Source organism: Pempheris klunzingeri, chromosome 19 (assembly GCF_042242105.1).
Source record: "Pempheris klunzingeri isolate RE-2024b chromosome 19, fPemKlu1.hap1, whole genome shotgun sequence".
Lineage (NCBI taxonomy): Eukaryota > Metazoa > Chordata > Actinopteri > Acropomatiformes > Pempheridae > Pempheris > Pempheris klunzingeri.
Genome location: NC_092030.1, coordinates 2,560,132 through 2,579,230, shown reverse-complemented (window position 1 = coordinate 2,579,230; position 19,099 = coordinate 2,560,132). Strand labels below are relative to the sequence as shown.

At 42.7% G+C, this 19,099-nt stretch overlaps 2 protein-coding genes across 2 annotated transcripts; one reads left to right on the top strand and one right to left on the bottom strand.

Moving 5' to 3' along the window:
- Positions 1-1,162: 1,162 nt before the first annotated feature.
- On the top strand, positions 1,163-3,151 carry pgam2 (phosphoglycerate mutase 2 (muscle)). The gene is made up of 3 exons (XM_070850678.1): positions 1,163-1,670; positions 1,917-2,097; positions 2,666-3,151. The coding sequence occupies exons 1-3, from the start codon at positions 1,254-1,256 to the stop codon at positions 2,833-2,835; spliced, it is 768 nt and encodes a 255-aa protein (XP_070706779.1). The 5' UTR covers positions 1,163-1,253; the 3' UTR covers positions 2,836-3,151.
- A 696-nt stretch (positions 3,152-3,847) lies between these two features.
- LOC139218783 (syntaxin-2-like) lies at positions 3,848-7,432 on the bottom strand. Its single transcript, XM_070850467.1, has 8 exons — positions 7,385-7,432; positions 7,204-7,303; positions 6,685-6,759; positions 6,145-6,218; positions 5,867-5,975; positions 5,085-5,158; positions 4,804-4,941; positions 3,848-4,697 (listed from the first exon to the last, which is right to left on the bottom strand). Exons 1-8 carry the CDS (start codon positions 7,430-7,432, stop codon positions 4,491-4,493), a joined length of 825 nt encoding a protein of 274 aa, XP_070706568.1. The 3' UTR covers positions 3,848-4,490.
- Positions 7,433-19,099: the final 11,667 nt, after the last annotated feature.

Genomic DNA, 19,099 nt, shown 5'->3' with positions numbered 1-19,099 from the left:
TTGATCAGCACTTTTATCTCTGTCCTGTAAGTTTGACTGCATCTCTGACTTCCCAACATGAAATTACATGAAGGATACCGCAGAATATTTAAGTTTGATTATTTATCTCAGTGATGCGACTTTCTCAGTTCAAGACACAGAATAACTTGAATCATTAAGTATAATGAAAGCATCTTGTAGTGATGCTGAAACGGGGCAATTTCCTGTCACAGGTCAGCAGTTTGATCTTTTGGTTTGCCGTCAGCCCCGTGCTTTTACAGCATATTCAGCTGCTAAGACTAATAACATGGTATGTATGTACGTCTAGTTTCTTTCAACAAGTTAAACAGCTTTGAGATAAAATGCCAGGCTCCCTCGGTCTTACTTGATACCATGGCATGTTGCACAGTGCATGTAAAAAGAAATGATACTAGAGCAGCTCCTGGAGGTGATGGACTGAAATAACACCATGCATTTCACTGCCTGTCACATATTCAACAGAGAGATTTCATAATGATTTACCAGGACAGAAAACATTTGTACACTGCCTTTATGCCTGCTGATGTTTCTGCACCTGTTTTCACCTTAATAGTAAGAACAATAATTATTTTGCGTAGTAGAAAGAGGAGTAGCAGAACTAGCTGCAGCTGCACAGTAGTATTCAGGTAGTTAGCAGCTACATGTACAGTAAGAGAAAACACACCCTGCTGCTGACTCAGCTGTGTTTTGGCAACTTGCTGCCTGTAGATTTCCTTCTATCCCAGCGTTGAAACTGAGTGGACCTGTATGAGCCTCGCTGTCATTGTTATCCGAACAACAAATTTCAAATATTTACTCAACATATGAACTCTTCGCAGTGTATTGACCTACAGCTTCTTCAGATGGAACTATTCATGCTAGAGTGAGGCGCCTCTCTGCAGCCAACTCTGATCTTTACACTTTTGTTCCACAGATCTCAGTTTAAAAGTCATGTTGCTATTTTGGCTCAATACCTGACCTCTGGCCTTCCCAGCCACCACATGTTCCACCAGCCCAGCGGAGGTCTGCTTTTATTGGCTGGACTTGTGTGTCCATCAGAGCACGAATGCCTCTCACAGGTGGAAAGTGAAGGAGGCCTGTCTGCTATGAGCTGCCACCACGCAGGCTGCTATAAAAAGACTGTGGTGTACTGTGTTGGGCTCACTGTTGGTCAGCCAGTGTGTGTGTGTGCACAACTTAGAAGGGCTGAGGGTACTGTGTTCGGTTTAAGTTAACTCAGGAGACACACTGTAAGCATGACTGCAGTCCATCGTTTGGTTATTGTCCGCCACGGCGAGAGCGCCTGGAACCAAGAGAACCGCTTCTGTGGCTGGTTCGATGCTGACCTCAGTGAGAAGGGAGTAGAGGAGGCCAAGCGTGGAGCCCTGGCTGTCAAGGAGGCAGGCCTCAAGTTCGATGTGTGCTACACCTCCGTGCTGAAACGTGCCGTCAAGACCCTGTGGACCATCATGGAGGGCACAGATCAGATGTGGCTGCCCGTGATTCGTACCTGGCGCCTGAACGAGCGCCACTACGGAGGCCTCACCGGTCTCAACAAGGCCGAGACGGCTGAAAAGCACGGCGAGGAGCAGGTGAAGATCTGGCGCCGTTCCTTCGACATCCCACCTCCACCCATGGACAAGGACCATCCTTACAACAAAATCATCAGTGAGGTGAGACAACTGAAACTAAGGGAGAGGAGGAGGTGTTCCTCTAATTAGAAAAACTTGTCTCCAATTAATCATCCCCCAGAGAGCAGCTTCCACCAATTTGAACTAATTAGAGGAAAATCACCAAGCAGCAATGGGCATAAATTCATTTTAAAGTGCTCCAAGGTTTGTTTAATAGTCAGTCAGTTATGTAACCTCTGTTTATTGCTGTGGGAGTAAACTTCCCTCTACTGTGCTCATTACCTCCAGTCCCGGCGCTACAAGAATCTGAAGCCCGGTGAGCTCCCCACATGTGAGTCACTGAAGGACACCATCGCCCGTGCTCTGCCTTTCTGGAATGACGTCATTGCCCCTGAAATCAAGGCGGGAAAGAACGTTATCATCGCCGCCCACGGCAACAGCCTCCGTGGCATCGTCAAGCACTTAGAGGGTGAGCATTACAGTTTGTAAGTGGACCAAGCACATGGAGAGGAATGTTCTGCAGCAGAGGTAGAGATTAATGTGGGCATTTAAAGTCTGACACAACAAAATGATAGACGGCAAATTAGCAGAATATTTCGCTCTGAAAATAGCTTTCATTGTATTTGCACACAAGGCCAAGACCTAAATAACCACAGTCAGACGCTTGTCTTTACACACACACACACACACACACACACACACACACACACACAGAGTTGTGGATTACAGTGTGTATAAATAGCATGGAGGGACTCTAGAGCTCAGGGACGGGTGAGAGGGTCATGAGCGTGGTTCCCATTACAGTCACGACCTTTATGTAGAAAGGTTGGACCTTTTCAAGGAGTGGCAGACATGAAGCTGGGAGCTGTACAGCCAGAGAGTAGTAGGTAGGAAATGTAATCAAAATAACTTAAAACACAAACAGACAGAGAAAACCCTGCCGACTACTTTCATTGTCCTTCCTGCCTGTCTAGCTGGGCCCCAGACAACCTTTACCTGTATCACATTGCCTCTGTTCTGTCTGCCCGTCTGTCCAGGTATGTCTGATGCAGCCATCATGGAGCTGAACCTGCCCACGGGAATCCCAATTGTGTACGAGCTGGACGCAAATCTGAAGCCAGTTAAGCCCATGTCCTTCCTCGGTGATGAGGAGACCGTAAAGAAGGCCATGGAGGCTGTGGCCGCCCAGGGCAAAGCGAAGAAGTAAGCCTGCTCCTGAGGCTCTGTGAAGAGGCAGAAAAAGAGACTGTTCCCCCTTTGTCCTTCAACCTTTCCTCGTGTCTGTGTCCTCATCCTTGCAGTCCATTCCAACTGGGTCGAATGGTTCTTTTGGCTATTTGCAGCACATTAGCACTGTTTGTTTGAGTTACAGACAGAGGGATGACCTGCCAATCAGTGCAGAAAGCTGGGCCCCACGTTTTATGCAGCCACACATCACTCAGCCCTTTTAAATTGTGGTCAAACCCTTTGCTGAGGGCCTCACCACCCTGGCACAACCAATAAAGAAACCATGTTTTTATGTAGGCCTGTGTCGGTTTCATTTTTCTCCTTATCTTCTCATGTCTCCTTCCTCTTTTTCTTCCTCCAAATTACATTGTCATCCTTATCTATTACTCCTGTTCTTCTTTAATTTCCCATTTGGTAACAGTGGTTTCAGCAAAGTGCAAAGGTGCTGTGAAATCTTATCCAGGAGGGGTGGGGGGGGGAGAGAAACACAGTCTGAGAGACAAGTCAGTGGGTTCATCCTGGCACTGTTCCCATGATGCAGAAGAGAGCTAGTCGGAGAGTTTTTGCCTATCCTCCCCCTGTGGTCAGAGAGCTCTGAGAAGCACACAGAGGAGGAATATTACTTTAAGCAGATAGTCGATAAATAAAAGGAGTCTTGGTAACAGCCAAATAATATCCATTTGCACCTACTGACAACACCCAGTGACAAGAAAGACCTTTCAGAGCTGGATTCCTTCTCCTTGGAGGGCTTCTGTGGGCCCACAGCTTACAGGCACAGGGTGAAACAACAACACTGAGGGTCTGTGGCCACGTTAACAGACCTGTGAGGGGGCACTTGTGCTGCTTTGATCTAAATGCTACTACTAGTATGCCTTTATATTTTTGCTTATAAAGAAAATAAAACACGTATATCATCATATAGCAAGACATCATCATCATCATCAAGACAACTTATGGACAGACTATATTTTTTTATACATCAAATGACCAATTCCAGTATTCTTTCACATTACAATAAAGCACCAGTAACACATTCTGCACAGTGCAGTGTGACATCACATTATATTGCATTAGTAAAACACACATTAGTAAAACAGAGTTCACTAGACTGCAGAGAGGAAGGAAGGTAAATAAGAGTTTAAGCTAATGTTAACATGCCACCTACTGGCCCTAACGAGAACACCAGCTTCAAGTCAGTGAGGGAATTAATGAGCAAATCCAACCAGGGGTGTTTTGTAATTATGAATGCATATGGGGCTAGCGTCCTAACAGATACTGATGTAATTATTGTAATGAAAACGGGGCAATTTTGTCACGTCTGGCCTTAAGTTCCAGTGTCGGGAGTCTGTAAACACCCAATTGTGATTTTGTTTTAGGTTTTGTGCTAGATTCGTGTTTTTGACTGTGGCCTGTCCACAGCATCTCGTCACCTTCATTTGACAGGTCGTCATCACAGCAGGTCTAAATGCATTACTGAACGTGAAAATAACAGCTTTCTCGTCATCCTTCAGAAAAAAAAAAGGCATCTGAGGGGGCAGACAGGCACTGCATGATGAAAAGTGTGTGCCATCGAGCTCAGGCTTTGATGTTGATCAGGATGTTTAGTGCAGTCAACGTTCAAACGGGTTCAGGAGCTCAGTCCTGGTTCGAGTCGGAGGTGTTTTGATCAGTAGCAGTTTTAGCAGTGGATTTCCTCTTGAAGGGCTTGAGGAAGCTCGGCAGAGATGCTACCTTGTATGGGTTTTTCTTGTACGCGACAGCTTTATAGGTTTCTGCTTTAGACGTGTCTACGTAGTCTGCAGCACTCGTCACGTTCTTTTCTATGTTGTTGATCAACTCCCCCTGAAAGAAGAAAAACATAACCAGACAGTTTCTGGGTCTTGTGACGTCACTAGATTTCTTAATATTCATTGTAAATAAATATCTATGGATGCAGCCGCCATCTTACCTGAATCTCCAACAGCATGGCAGTGTCAGCGAATATCTCATGCAGCTCTCTGATGCTGGACTCCAGACAGATGATGTCCTGATGACGAGATTCAATTTCACTCAGAGCCTGGCTTGACATCCGGGCGTCACAATTGATCTGTGAGAGGAAAAGTGCACCAGTTGTTTTTATAATCATCATCATCATCATCATCATCATCATCTGACACTAACCACACAGCAACAAAAACTAACTACTGCTTGGCCATCATGTGGCCTACAACTGAAGGAAATTCCACCAACATCAGATATGAAGATGGCAAGATTGTCACAATGCAGCATCTTCTCCAACTCCTCATCTGTAGTCATTTTATCCACTGAAACAGACAGACGGTGATTGCACAGGTTATTTTAAACAGGAGTGAAAATCAAAGCAACAAAATTACAATCTCATAAAAGAAGAATATCAGGTGACTGTGGCAGTGACGTTCACACTTAGTCATGCCGTGTCTTTGTCGATGAGCGAACAGGAGGAGTGCACCGACGAGGCAGGAGGAGCATGACATGTTTTTTTTTAGGTTCACCAGAAGATGGCGTTTTACAGCCTTACTCCTCTGCCTCTCTCCATCCATCCATTATCTTTACTGCTTATCCGGCAGGGTCGCGGGGGAGCTGGAGCCGATCCCAGCTGACTTTGGGCGAGAGGCCAGTCGCAGGGCCGACATATAGACAGGCAAACACTCACTCTCACACCTACGGGCAATTTTCAGAGTCACCAATGAACCTAATGTGCATGTCTTTGGATTGTGCTGGTTTTTTAAATATAGCGCCAATTCACAACAGCGTTATCTCAACATAAAGAGCAGGTCCAGACCAAACTCTTTAATTAGAGAGAGACCCAACGATTCAGGAATTCAAAATTAAGGATTCAAGAATTCCCACATGAGCAGCATCAGATATTATATTATATTAGATTATAATAGTTGCTAGTATGGAGTTGGCTTCCTCTACTTGATTTCAAGTCCATTTACAGAACACTGGTTAGAGAAGGAGTGTTTGATTCTATTTGTTTTTTGGCAACTCACCGATCTCCAGCTGTCTCTGAATCTGTGCTTTGCATTTCTCTCTGAAGGAGATCTGCGCCTTGTGGTATCCTCTCATGACCTCAGCGAACCACCGAGTCAGGTGAGTGTGCTGGTGAAAGGTATCCAACAGAATTTCAAAATCAGATGACTAAAAGAGAGATTTAACTATTTAAATATCGAATGTGCACACAGGAAAGTGTGTGTAGAGAAAGAAAGAGGCCTCTGGGTTTTTCCCCCCAGAAAATGTAATAAACTCAGAGCTGACCATTTCTAACTACCTGATTCTGCTGAATACGCTGGATTGCTGAGGCATTTTTACCGTTCTCATCCACAGGCAAGTCCTTCTGCATCGCTGGAATAACACATCAACAGGATATTATAAAAACAAGCACAGAACAAATGCAGTAATTCAAATAGAGCTCAAACACAGTTTATTATAGAAAACATGTCTGTTACATTACAGACCGGTCTGTTCAGAGAGTTATGTTTCTTTCTACAAACAGGATTGTGTTAATGTGAGACGGTGTGTTTATGAATGACTTCAGTAGCTTTCCTTTTCTATCCATTTGCAAGTCAAATCCTGCGTCGTGAACCATGCAGCCCCACAGTCTGAGGAAGTGTGACGTGCTGCACGGCTCTTCCTCCTCCTCCTCCTCATCTCAAACAATGACACCCACATAACGATAACGCTGCACACCCGTGCATGTAATACTTTTGTATCTGCTCTAGTTGTGTTTAGTCCCAGCTGCAGCATGAGATCAATATCTACTGTACCAACACACAAGAAGGATTAAAAAAAAACAAACTTCTCCACTCACTCTTTAACTTGGCTCGGACCAAGTTAGCGTTCTTCTTGGTCTCAGTGTTCAGCAGCTGCAGCTCCTCTTTGTTCCCTGAGATCAACACAAGTTCACTTCACAGAGGGAATCATTTCAACAGACAATCCACCATCAACGTTTATTAAAGGGTGGGTTTAGATCCATTTTGACAGCCTGGTCAATATGCTCTGTATTAACTTAGCCTGACCAGCTGATGGTTTGAATATGGAGGGTGGAGAGCCTCTGCATCCACACATCGGGACAGTGGATGGAACATTGTTATGTTCCCTGAGTGGGAACATATTTACTGTACATGCATGTGCAGATTCATGTTGCGCTTCAATTCAAATCCCTCCCCCAACAGTAAACAGACACAGGTGTGTTTGTCAGAGGCTGCTGGTGTTTACTGTGCGCCCTGAAGGCATCAGCACAACAGTGAAGGCATCACATTTCTGCTTTTCTATAATGTGTCAGCTTGTTTCGGCCTGAAGGAGCTCCATGGTGGTGCTCTGTACTCACTCTTGTCTTGGTTCGGGGATGACCGGATGGCGCCATGTCTCCTCTCCACCTCCTCCGCTTGACAGGAGATTCTTTCAATGAGGCTTCTCACCTCCCCCACCTGTGCACACGTTCAAACACTTACATTGGCCAACTGGACACACGAGGAGACGTCCACAGAGGCAGGAAGAGTGAAGTTTACCGTCTGGAAGAACTCCTCCATGCTGACTGTTCCCTCTGCTGCAGCCATCATGTCATCCTCTGCTGCTGCTGCCAGACAAAAGGAAATCCCCGGGCTGCGTAAAATGGCCACCTGCTGCTCCAAATACAGTCTGTTAGAACCTACAGTGTTTAGAATGACTACAACTAAAACACAAATTAAATAAAACTCCGCCTGCTTCCATGAGCTTCACTAGCTGGAGCCATTTTTTTTCTGCTCACGCTACGAAAAGTCTTTTAACCCCCCAGACTGCAGCCGATAAAGCCTCCAGGTGAAGCTGCAGAGCTCCGCGCACTTTCAGAGCAGCAGGCAGAAGTCTCACATCCTCGGTACGTCTGTTACTTTCGGTATTCTCCGTGAGGCTCGACCTTTACCTGAGGCGCGTCCTCCTGTGGGCTCACCTGTGCGCGCGCACGCCGGCGCGTCACCGTCACAACCAGCAAACAAAGAACCAGATCGCCACGTGTGTGTGTGTGTGTGTGTGTGTGTGTGTGTGTGTGTTTAAGCCCAAGGTGCACCAACTGAAACTTCACCTAGAGGTGTTGTATGTGAAGCGAACAGCTGTGTATTACATTCTACTGATAGTAAAGTTAATCCAACTCATTGTTATTAAGGAAATCACATTGTCAACAATACAATTTCTTCTTGCATGCCAACATACACCACCTGTGCCAGCTCCTACTTGTATTGCACCGTTGTTAGTTTACAGTGATGGTAAACATCCAGGTCAGTGGTCCTCACTGCTCACCTGTGACTGCAAACACCAGGCCTGCTATAGTGCTGTTTGCACAGGTGCAGCTTAACAGCACCATGGATGTCTACATGGGAGGGAGGGCGTGCACACTGTCAATACTGACACACACCATACACTTTATGATAACTTACATACAGCTTATTTTATTATTTTGTCTTTTATTTTATTCTTTTGTCTATGCAGGGGGAAACGAGCAAAGTAAGAGTTTCATTGCTCAGTGTCACCACCGTGTTCTTACTGTGCACATGACAAATACACATCTTGAATCTTGACTTTAGATCTTGAATCTAAAATAAGCTTTTCTTGGTCTTTGTAAACATGGTGAACTCTGCAGATGCCAGCTGCAGTTAAGAAATAAACTCCAGACCCAATTCAAAGTCTTTACACTGCAACAAAATCTCACCTATAGCACAACAAATCCACTATGCACTAAAAAAATGAAAGCAAGCGGCTTTGTTCTCTATTTGCTGACTTCCTAAAATGTAAGCCCGTATACTTCTGCATCACTACACATCAGACAGACCCTTTATCACAGCAGGTTGGGCACAGCTGCAATAAAGGGAATTTGATTTAGGTGTGCAAACTAGCAAGCAGTGATAATAGATCCTCAATCACACTCTATAGCCACGTTGAGCAATATTGTAATATTTCAGAGACAAACAAGTCGGTTAACAATTAGTCTGTTTCAAGCACTTACTGCCTCTCTACATGGAAGGACCACTGGATCATTTATCAGATGAGGATTCTGCAGAGACATAAACAGCTAATCCTTCAGAGACCTGCAGCGTGGCCTTTTCACAGGAGCGACACAGCGAAAGGCTAATGTCTCCAATCAGAGGTGCTGGTTTTCATAAATAATGCAGTGAGTGCTTGTGGGTACTAAAGAGCTTTGTGCTCAGTACAAAACTTATTGTGCCACAGGCACAATGAGTTTTGGTAGTTTTTTTAGGAGAAACGTTACAGACTTAGCTCTGATCTTGTTATTTTGAATATGACGTGATTTGTGCAGTGTGTAATTTGCAGAACAGAAGCCACAGTCTTGTTTTTTAACTCTCTGAATGCTGCAGTTTTTCAAGGTCCTGTCTCAGAATTACCCTGAAGGCAGACGGATCCTTACAGTTCATCCTTCAGGGTGTGGAAGGATGTTTGCTCACTAACAGACATTAAATGATCTTGCCATCAAACACAGTGCTTTATTTCTTTTACCTTGGCTGTAAAAATATAAGATTGATCCAAAACTGAACAGAATGTCAAGACAGTGATGTGACTCCAATAATCAGCTAAGCATGCCTGGAAACATGTCGTAGCCTGAGCTATAACTTTACTTTATGGTTTGATTGAATCAAAAGTATTTGTCCATATTTACAAATGAAACAATCCAACCAAGGGTGAACACTCGCCCTCTCAGGGAATTAAAAACACAGGAATTAAAAATGAAAAGAGCCTTGCACTCACCCTTCAGATTAATACATGTGTTATTTATCAAGGAGGCCTGGAAACACATTCATCCTCAGGCTGTAACCACTCCGGGACGTGTTGGATTAAATGTATTCTTTAATGTGAGAAACATGTCTTTAGTTTTGTTATTTGCTGCACTTCTGCCTCCCCACCACTAGAGGTAGCTCCAACATTAGAATCTGAGGATAGAAAAGGCATCTTGGGCCTTCACATGACATCATCCACACCTGAATCAGCACTTCAGCGAACTCAAGTTAGACAAAGAGGTCCACATCTAATAACAAATACACATTATTTACAACATACATATTTTCTAGTATTTCATCAGTTCAGAGAAGAAAAAAGACAGAATCCACTGGCAGCAGATCATGATGTTGTTTACTCGATGGTTTCGGAGTCAGCAAAGGAGACCATATAGATTTTTTTGTCATGCTGATGCTGTATAACACAACACATATTACAAGGTTCTTTCACTCTGTATGGGAAAAAGATGCAGCAGGAACGAACTACATTAACAAGAGAGTCTCTTAAGTGGTTGTCCACTGTACAAATTCTTCCACAGTCCCTGGTCAGAGAACACCTGCAGTGCTTCGCATAGGTAATTGTGTTATTTTTGGCGAGTTTCCTGTCCAGACAATAATGAGTTGCTAATTTCTAATTAGCCGTCTGTCCAGTCCATACTACAGCTAAAGCAGATGTAACAGGCAGCTCTCTCTCTGCCAGCATTCATCTCCCAGCCTTACATCCGAGACAATATGCCTCTGTGGGATAACAGTGATGGAGCTTAAGATGTTGTAACATGCCATTGTAATGCAGGGCTTGGTGGGACTCCTTCGCCGAGACAATCTCTAGTGGTGTCACTCTGAATTAGCTCAGTCAGCAGTAGTGGTGTCTACCGCCTGGGAGAGCAGAGACAAGAGGCTGTGAGTCGCTGAAAAAGCCAAGAGAAGTTCCCAACAAGACGAATGAAACTGAAATCAAAAGCTTTATTACTCCCGGGGAATAATAATGAACTAATCGGAGGCCTTTTTACTTCCTCAGTTACTGAATACCAAAATATGCTGTAGATTTTGAACAAAAAACAATATAAACACCATATCTTGCATAAAATAACCATAACTTTGTCCTCATCCATTAGAAATAATGCATCAATGAATGATGATTTGCATGTACAAGAAAAAAACTCCTGCTTATACACTACTTGTGAATGCTAAATACTGCATGGGGAGGTTAAAATAAAGGGCTGTAAATAAAATAAAGGTAGAAAACCCTCGCTCATTTTCTTAACAACAGGCAGCGGTGGGGCTGAATGGAATGTATCCCTGAACCTGGCAGGTTTTGATGCCATCAGGTGGAGCAAACAGGCCCACACTATTTCTTGTTAACAGTTTTCTATGTAAATCAATAACACATGCTTGCTGGCAGGCTCAGCAGTGCTTAGCAGTGATTTTGCGGACTGGTACACCCAGGAGTCGACAGGCAGGCAGCTGGGGAGCTATTTTACTACATTGTGAGTCCCTGCTGAAGCAGCAGCAGGACACCAGTGTGGGTAACGTCCAGCTGGAATATGTGTAAGGTTACCTCTCTGTGGTGTTGTGTCAAAGCAGAGACGGACAGAATTAAGATGCATGGATAAGGTATGATTATCACCTGGCATTAAAATGTGTAATACATAACAATAAATGTAGAAGTCAAGGTTGTAAGGTCTGAAACAAACCAGTAAATAAACACTTCCTCAGTTCTGTCCGTCCCTCAGACACACACACAAGCATATATTATTTGATATATCCACAACTCTGCTCCCACTCCTGCCACCTGCCACCTCCTGTCTCCTATTTTACTCATTTTAAAAATGAGAAATTTCATTAGCTGTTAAAATGGCCTCAGAAGACATATGTGCAGGTTTGGGCCATGACAGGAGTTAACTGTGGAGTCAATGTAAGCCTCTACATATGAGCCACCTAATAAACCAGACAGGGGTAGAGGTTTACTCTCAGTGCAATCCGGCTTAATTGTGTTTTCACTTCCATGATTAAAAGCTGGATCTGATATAATCATGTAATGACACACACTGCCGGGGCAATTCGCAGTGGGCCGATCCAATAGCACAACCTCCAGCAAGGTTTTACTGTAAATAAAAAACTCCATGCTTGTCTTACGGTGCTAGATATCATACATCAAGGATGTCCACAGTATTCTAGAGTCATTTGTAATAAGGTGGAGTAATATATGATGATGTTTTAGCCACTTTCTCCCTTTGCCTCAGTTATTGACTCCCTATTTTTCCCCAAAATGACCTCCGGCATCTCACCGAGACCTCGGCCAGACAAAGGGAACGGCAGTTTCCAGTGCAGATAAAGCACCTCATGCCCCTAAACAAACCCTTTCACGGCTGCAAAGCATTATGGATGGTGGGATGGATATATCTGTTTCCGATATGACAGATTTCTCTCTCTGTGATCCTTAAATGTCAGCAAAGAAACAAGAAAATAAGAAACGCAGCTTTCCTGTTTGATCCTCCCCACAGGGAAAAATGATTCATGGCAAAGTGCAGGGAAATAAATAAAACCTGATTATACACAAGATGACATGAATCAATCCATTATTCTCTAACTAGACCATCACAGAATGTCTAAATACAACTTACACATGGCACAGATAATCAACATGCCTCATGTTTTATTATTATTAACAGTGTTTTCAGTTCATATGAGCCTGTTAACTGACAATAAACACTTCTTTTATACATTAATTAATTGTTAATCGCTTGTTAACAGTTATAATTAACTTAAATAGGCATCACACTGACTTTTTCATCTTGGTTTTGCCTACTAGGAACATTTGAGAAACACCTCTTGGGGGGGGTGAGGGAAGGAGGGAGGAATTAGATATGTCTCCTGAACAAATATCCAGGGACAATTACTTTATCTATTCCACACTCACACATTTGGTGCAATAGATTCTCTAATTACCCCAGCCATGTTCTGTGTTGAGGCGTATCCTCTTAATGGACCTTTTGTTTTTTATTTTACCTTCTCATGCTCACTTTACCAGTGTTGGACAAGCTACTTGAAGGTATTCACTGACCAGCAGCTGGCTGAACGTCAGTGGAAACTCCCCACTGTCACTCAACACTCCTCTCCTGTCTGCCCCATGCCCCGCTGTGAAAGCAATACAGCTTCGTCAGGTGCAGTGATTTGAACTCCATTCTCCACTTTATGCCATGTTGAACATCACAAGCATGCTACATTTCACCAGACATTCATTATTACCACACGATGACATATATAAACAAAACTCTTTGATTGTCGTTAATGCTTAACAGATCTACCCTTGGGAGTCCTTCAGTGGAGCACAACACTGTTCATTAACTTCTCTGTCACTCTTGTAATTGTGTGCTCTGTGGATTAAATTGTGTGCACGGCGGGGTGCAAAATCACTGACACGCAGGAAATTGAGGTTGCATAGACACAAAAACAGACACACATGCCAGTGTGAAGTTCTTGTTCCTGACACGTAAAAAATTTAAATAACAGTGGCTCCAGTTTAACCTGAAACTGCTCTGGGTTCCCCTCGGGCCAGCTCCCCCGTCACCTCATACAGACAGGCCAGCGACTGTGAGACTCCTCTCTACCCTCAAATATGAGAATGCCATGTTCTTAACATTCCTCTCATGAAGCTGAAAATAAAACACTGCAGTCGGCCAGGACACATTTTAGAAACAGGTATACTCAGGTACTGCAAAGCTCACTCCGGTTTCAAAGGGAAATTAGTGCGTGATCATATTCCTATTCCACACAAGTATGATAACTTCCTGCTCTAGTCTATGAAGATCTAAGATCCATTTATTACTCATTTCCTGTTGAAGGAGAGACACAGTCTACATTATAAAAGCAAGGCCATGACACGAGTTCTCTGTACCTGCTCTATCTAGGAATGTGATGCAAATGTCAAATGAGGCTAGAAGCTCTAAGTTGAAATGTAGCCAACCCTGTGAGGCTGTGTACTGAAAAATAACTCAATAAAATGTTGGTCTGGGTCTCCCAGCCAAGCTGCAGGGCAAAAGGCAGATATCAACAACTTTGATGTTTAGCTGCCAGAAAAAGATGAAGCCTGTTGGCTGTCTGCTTCCCTCTTCATTTGTTCTCTCCATCTATTTCACAGGTTTTCACCATTATTATTTTACATCATTATTTTCTCCAGTTATCAACATCAACAACTAAGGTAATCCTTAGTTTCAGCCCCACTTCAAAAGTAGTGCCAACTTTACCAAATAATATATTGAGACATGTGGCAGCATCACCGCTCCTATTATCACTATCCAATAATAGTTCTGAGGTGTTTTTGGCTGCCACTGTAAAAGTTGCACATATCGGTAAAGACAGGCATGTTCACTCACTTCGGCTTTGCTACTAAAAGCCCTTTTTTATATTCAATGTTTTCTCTAAGGCAATCTGGATCCCCCCTTTCATTACCTTTTATAACAAACTGCCAGAGCCATTTAAGTAAATGGCTGATGATTTCATCTTTAGCATAAAACTGCAGAAATCATAGCGCTTTCATTATAGTTTCAGAGGGACAATGAAGGGACACTCTAAAATAGCTTTCCTTCCATCTGAGCTCGCCATGAATAGATCCCGTAATTTATCAGAATGGATTGTACTTTAAGGCTTCAAATGACGAATAGCAGCAGAACAGAACCTGGAGGAGGATGAAAATCAAGGTAATGAAAAGGAATGACTCACTGTGAATTATTTCACATCATGTGGCTACAAATGTCAAAATGCCACCCCCCCCCCCTCCCGCTTCATTCGCACAATACGAAATCACATCAAGATACTCAGGTCTTGATAGTAGTTTGCAGACATACAAGAGGAACATCAAGGAGAAAGTGAAGAGCGAAACAAAAGTTAGAGGAAAAGACAAGTGTGGAAAATTATATCATTCAAAAAGGTGTTTTTGAAAAAAGTGGTTTGTAACTTCAACTGGGTTTTGTAAACTTGTAGATTTATGTTTGTATCTGTAAGCTCAGTTTTGTAGACGTGTCCATTTGTTTTTAAAACTCAAGTCTGTGCATCACACAGGCTCGCTGTACACAGGGTGTTGTAAAGGAAAAAAGGAAGAGCTGGTAGGATCTCCACCTTCTGACTGGAGTCATTAAGCACAACACAGTTAGCAAGTCAACAATATGGGTCAACCCTGATCACGCTCAGCTCATCCAACCTGTAAATAGACTCCGACAGGCCTCCACAACTGCCAGTAAATAACAAAATAGATAAACTTGCGTCCAATGCAACTTTTTATTTTTGAAAAAGTGAAAAACCAAAATGTTTAAATAATAACTTTAACCAGTCTGTTTGTAGTATCCTCAGATTTAATGTTTTTCTTCTTTCCAAAAAAGGTTAATATTCCCTCCGTAAATCCACCAGCAAACTGCCCATCACCCACACTCATTAGCCTCTGGATAACTCTGTTGTGTGTGTGGTGAATCCAAAGACACCGACTGGTCAGAGGCTGGAGAACTGACCCTCTTTCCCTCACGTCTAGCTTGTTTCTTTGCACGCAAAAGGAGAAACGCATGCACGCACATATATGCGTAAACACAGATTGTGAAAGTGAGCTTGCAAGCATATGTCAGGATGCACACACTTGCAAAATTGAGTCTGCAGGCAGAAAACAAATGTACAAGTTTATAAAACTAAGCTTGCAGACACAAACTTTTTTTTCAAAACTACGACTAGAGATATTTGCTGCACGGCACTCTCTACACATACTTAAAAGGGGAAATCTACTATGATATTTACTACGGACAGTTAAAGGTCCAAACTCTTGTCACTGTGAATATGGTTGGATTGTGAGGATTACAAAAAAGCAGGCAAATAAAACCAGTTCTTAAGCTCATTTTACATGAAAAGATCATTCACAAAGACAGTTTGGAGCTGCGAATCACAGCGTGACAGACTGACATGCTATGGAGACTTAAACTTCCAGCTGATGAAACCTCAGAGGACGTTCCCTCCTTAAATCTCACTGTTCTAAAGCAAGACTGATTCTGATTATGAAACATTCTTGTTGGATAATGGACAACCCCAAACAGGTGCCGCTGCATGTCTGCCAAATGGACAGCTTAGTCATAAAGCGTGACTGATTCTTTTTTTTTCACTTGCTCCAGGAGAAACTGCTGGCTTTAAGCACTGTTTCTCATTTCCAGCTGAGGCAAATGATTACAGTAAGCCATGAACAGTGGCTCAAGGCTCCTCTGACTGACACTGACAAGGTAGGTTCAAAGCAGGTGAACTCCGGGAAGCATCACTGATCACGGCCATGACAGCAAGGAGTAAAGAAACACAGGAAATGAGGTGGATGGAAGTATAAAAGATACAGGGTTAAGTTTACTATTTCCTATTTCTGGAAAGATATCCGGTCAAAGTCTGAGTAGAGGAATGCTTTAAACTCTAGATGGCAGTCTTGTGTGAAGAGTCTCACTTGTCTGATGTAAAACAGTTTATTCTCCACCAGTACGTCTAACAAAGCTTTAGTTTAACCAATACTAATTACTGTAATTGCAATTGTTTACTTTCATTGTGTGATGCTGATTGAAACTGAGTTTGCCTCCCTGTGAAACCCCATCAGCCTCTCATTTACTTCAGGCTCCAAATCACTCCCAGAGCTTTCTGTGGAATCTTAAACATGCTGGATCAGTTCAGTCTCTATGCAGTCCGATGCCTTGGATCAGTCACAGGTAACCTCACCCACAGAGATACAACGATGACCTGGGAGAGATGAGGAGCCCACTGTGGCTTCCATCCTCCTCTCCTGCTTTCACCTCTTGGCGAGGATTATGCTGTAATTTTGCTTCATAAATCTAATCCATATCTAGCTCTCCCACCTTTCTGGCCCTCCGGGACCTCTTAAAACCAAATCATGTCCACTGTTCACAGGTTGCACCGTGTGCGTCTGCTGTGAGCACTGGGACAAGCACTGTGTTTTCCCTACGCAGATTGTCTCATTTAGATTATTATCAGAGGCCTCTGGTTTTCTCAAGAAAAAGGAGAAAGTGTGTATGGCAAAGCTGTGTTTCTATGTCTGCCCAGTTCATTTTGTTAATCATCTTACGCTCTTTAAACCCATTAAAGAGGACCTGACCCCCATATGGAGGGTTTAAAGGGCCAAAACTAAATATATAAATACATAAATAATTCAATAATTGTATAATTATATAATTATATGTGCAAATAAATGAATCATTTCTTTTACTAGTGTATTTATTTGTTTATTTCTACATTGTTTTAGTGCCAAATGTCACTGGATCAACAAAGTATTTAACATGAATTGTCTGGGAACCATAAATGTCTGTACAAAAATTTGGTTGATTGGCCAGAAGTCATCCATAGAGCCAGCCACCCAGCTAGCATGGCTAAATATCTATTTACCAGGACTCTCTGGTACTCAGATAAATCTGCTGATGTTTCATGTAAACAAAAATAATAGAATGATTGTTTCCTTTTTTCAGGGAAAACAAATGTGTGTGATACAATATTTGTCAAAAGAGACAGAAAAGGAACCCCAAGTGATCCTGTTAATCATGTCTATCCTTCTTTCATGTGACCTCTTATTCTCGCACCATTATCTCTTGTCTGTTTAATCATTTCGGCTCAGACTTACCTGTTTCCCATCTTTTATTCATTTTGCCCACAGCAAACTTACAGAGGCAAAAGCGGACAGAAACAGAAAACGGACAAAGGGAATTAATTTAGAGGATGGACAGAAAGACAGAGCAAGCCCCATTTCCCCTTAAAACAATAAAGCTGAAGAAGAGGCATGCAGAAGAGGCTCACTGAAATGTGTCAGCGCTGTCCAAGCCACTTGTGGCAGCGTGCACACCTCGCAGGTCTTGTGCAGATGAGGGTCCTGCGTTTGTCATTCTTCACCACACACGTCCTCATGATGAATGGTAGAGGCACGATGGAGGGTAAGTGAAGTTAGAGCAGAGTAATGCTCGTTTGTATTCTATTCATCCATACGTGCAGTTCTTATAGAAAACAGAATTTGAAAAATGTTTTGTATGTATACACGAGGACGCTGAGGCCATCGCTCAGACACTCTTTAGAAAAGTTTAGCATGTTTCAAGAATAATACCACTTTAAAAAATGTTAGCCTCCGAGGGCTTTGGAGCAGGACAAAAGCCTAAGAGGCAAACATGGGAATGCAAATGTTAGGCACTGCTGATCTGTTTTATTTATTAAAACTTTAGTTTGAAATGACTGGAGGAATCAGTAACTGAGGACTAACTTTGCCAGTCTATCTCACTAAACAGAGGGAGTCATGTTATTGTCCATGCCAAATGGCCTGGAGCTGTTTACCAGGCTGAGAGCAGAACAAAATGTGTACAAGATACTAATTTAGTTACTTTACTCTAAATTGAAACACTAAGTAAACAGTTTTAACGGTGTCTCCTTGGCTAATGACCAAATTCTAAAGCATGACAATACCATTGCAGCCCAGAAAGTGAAATCAGCAATACAATATAAATCTCTGTATTAATATTCTGAACAAAATCATTCAAATATTCATCTGCTTGTTTGTTATCAGGTTTTATTTTGTAAAATCCCGCTGGACTGGGCTTTAGATGGTGTTCACACAATAGATGCTGGGACCTGTTGCGTTGGCTAAAAAGATCATCAGCTCACCACGCCTCCGTTCACCTCTCCACCAGGACACAACAGCTGTCTCCTTGTTGGCAGCCATGACAGTAACCTGCACGCCGTCTGTCAATCAACCTGGAGCTGTTTAGTGTCACCTGAACAGTTCTTCTGGTCAAACTACTTAGAACAGATATTGGCGTATAATAATCAATGGCCAAATGATCAGAGCAGACTAAATTTACAAAATTTTAAATGTAATTTTAGGGCTGCACCGAATTGAGTTATTCAAAGGAAGTCTCAAATGTCTGTTTTTGACATCATCATCAAAAATAAAATCACAGGTGAAAGAAAATGGTGACAGGAGTTCCTATTCTAAATTATTCTCTCCTTTTTTTTTTTTAAAGCAGGAGTTGTCTTTGTCAGATGTCCTCATATTTCAAACTGATCAACACCTGTTAAAACCCAGCCCAGGGTAGCTTTTAATGGACTCTTTATTATGGATTCTGCCCACTGACTGGATCGTGACTGACATAAATGGAATAGCTGCGAGCTGAAGAAAACGTGTTACATAAATGTTTTTGTTTTGTAATCCAGAATTCCCCATTACGATAAGTTTCTGTTTGACCTCCAGCCCTTTGGGTTGTAGTTCACATCTGGCACATGCATAGCGAATTGTGGTTCAACATTTGAAATAGAAGAACGATGTCTATTGCATGTAGGGAGCATTAGGGAGCAGAAACACCAGACGTAAGATGGAAAAGAAAGCTTTGTTTTTAGCGGAGAGGCTAAACATCAAACCTGTAATACTCAGGGTATGAGGCTGAGTGAGGAAGAATTAAA

Excerpts from the sequence above, each read along its gene's own strand:
- pgam2 (XM_070850678.1), top strand. The coding sequence starts at position 1,254 with ATGACTGCAGTCCATCGTTTGGTTATTGTCCGCCACGGCGAGAGCGCC. Across the intron at positions 1,671-1,916 it reads ACAACAAAATCATCAGTGAG|TCCCGGCGCTACAAGAATCT; the intron begins GTGAGACAACTG and ends CATTACCTCCAG. Across the intron at positions 2,098-2,665 it reads CATCGTCAAGCACTTAGAGG|GTATGTCTGATGCAGCCATC; the intron begins GTGAGCATTACA and ends CCGTCTGTCCAG.
- LOC139218783 (XM_070850467.1), bottom strand. The coding sequence starts at position 7,432 with ATGGCTGCAGCAGAGGGAACAGTCAGCATGGAGGAGTTCTTCCAGACG. Across the intron at positions 7,304-7,384 it reads TGGAGGAGTTCTTCCAGACG|GTGGGGGAGGTGAGAAGCCT; the intron begins GTAAACTTCACT and ends ACGTGTGCACAG. Across the intron at positions 4,942-5,084 it reads TTGCCATCTTCATATCTGAT|ATCAATTGTGACGCCCGGAT; the intron begins GTTGGTGGAATT and ends TTCCTCTCACAG.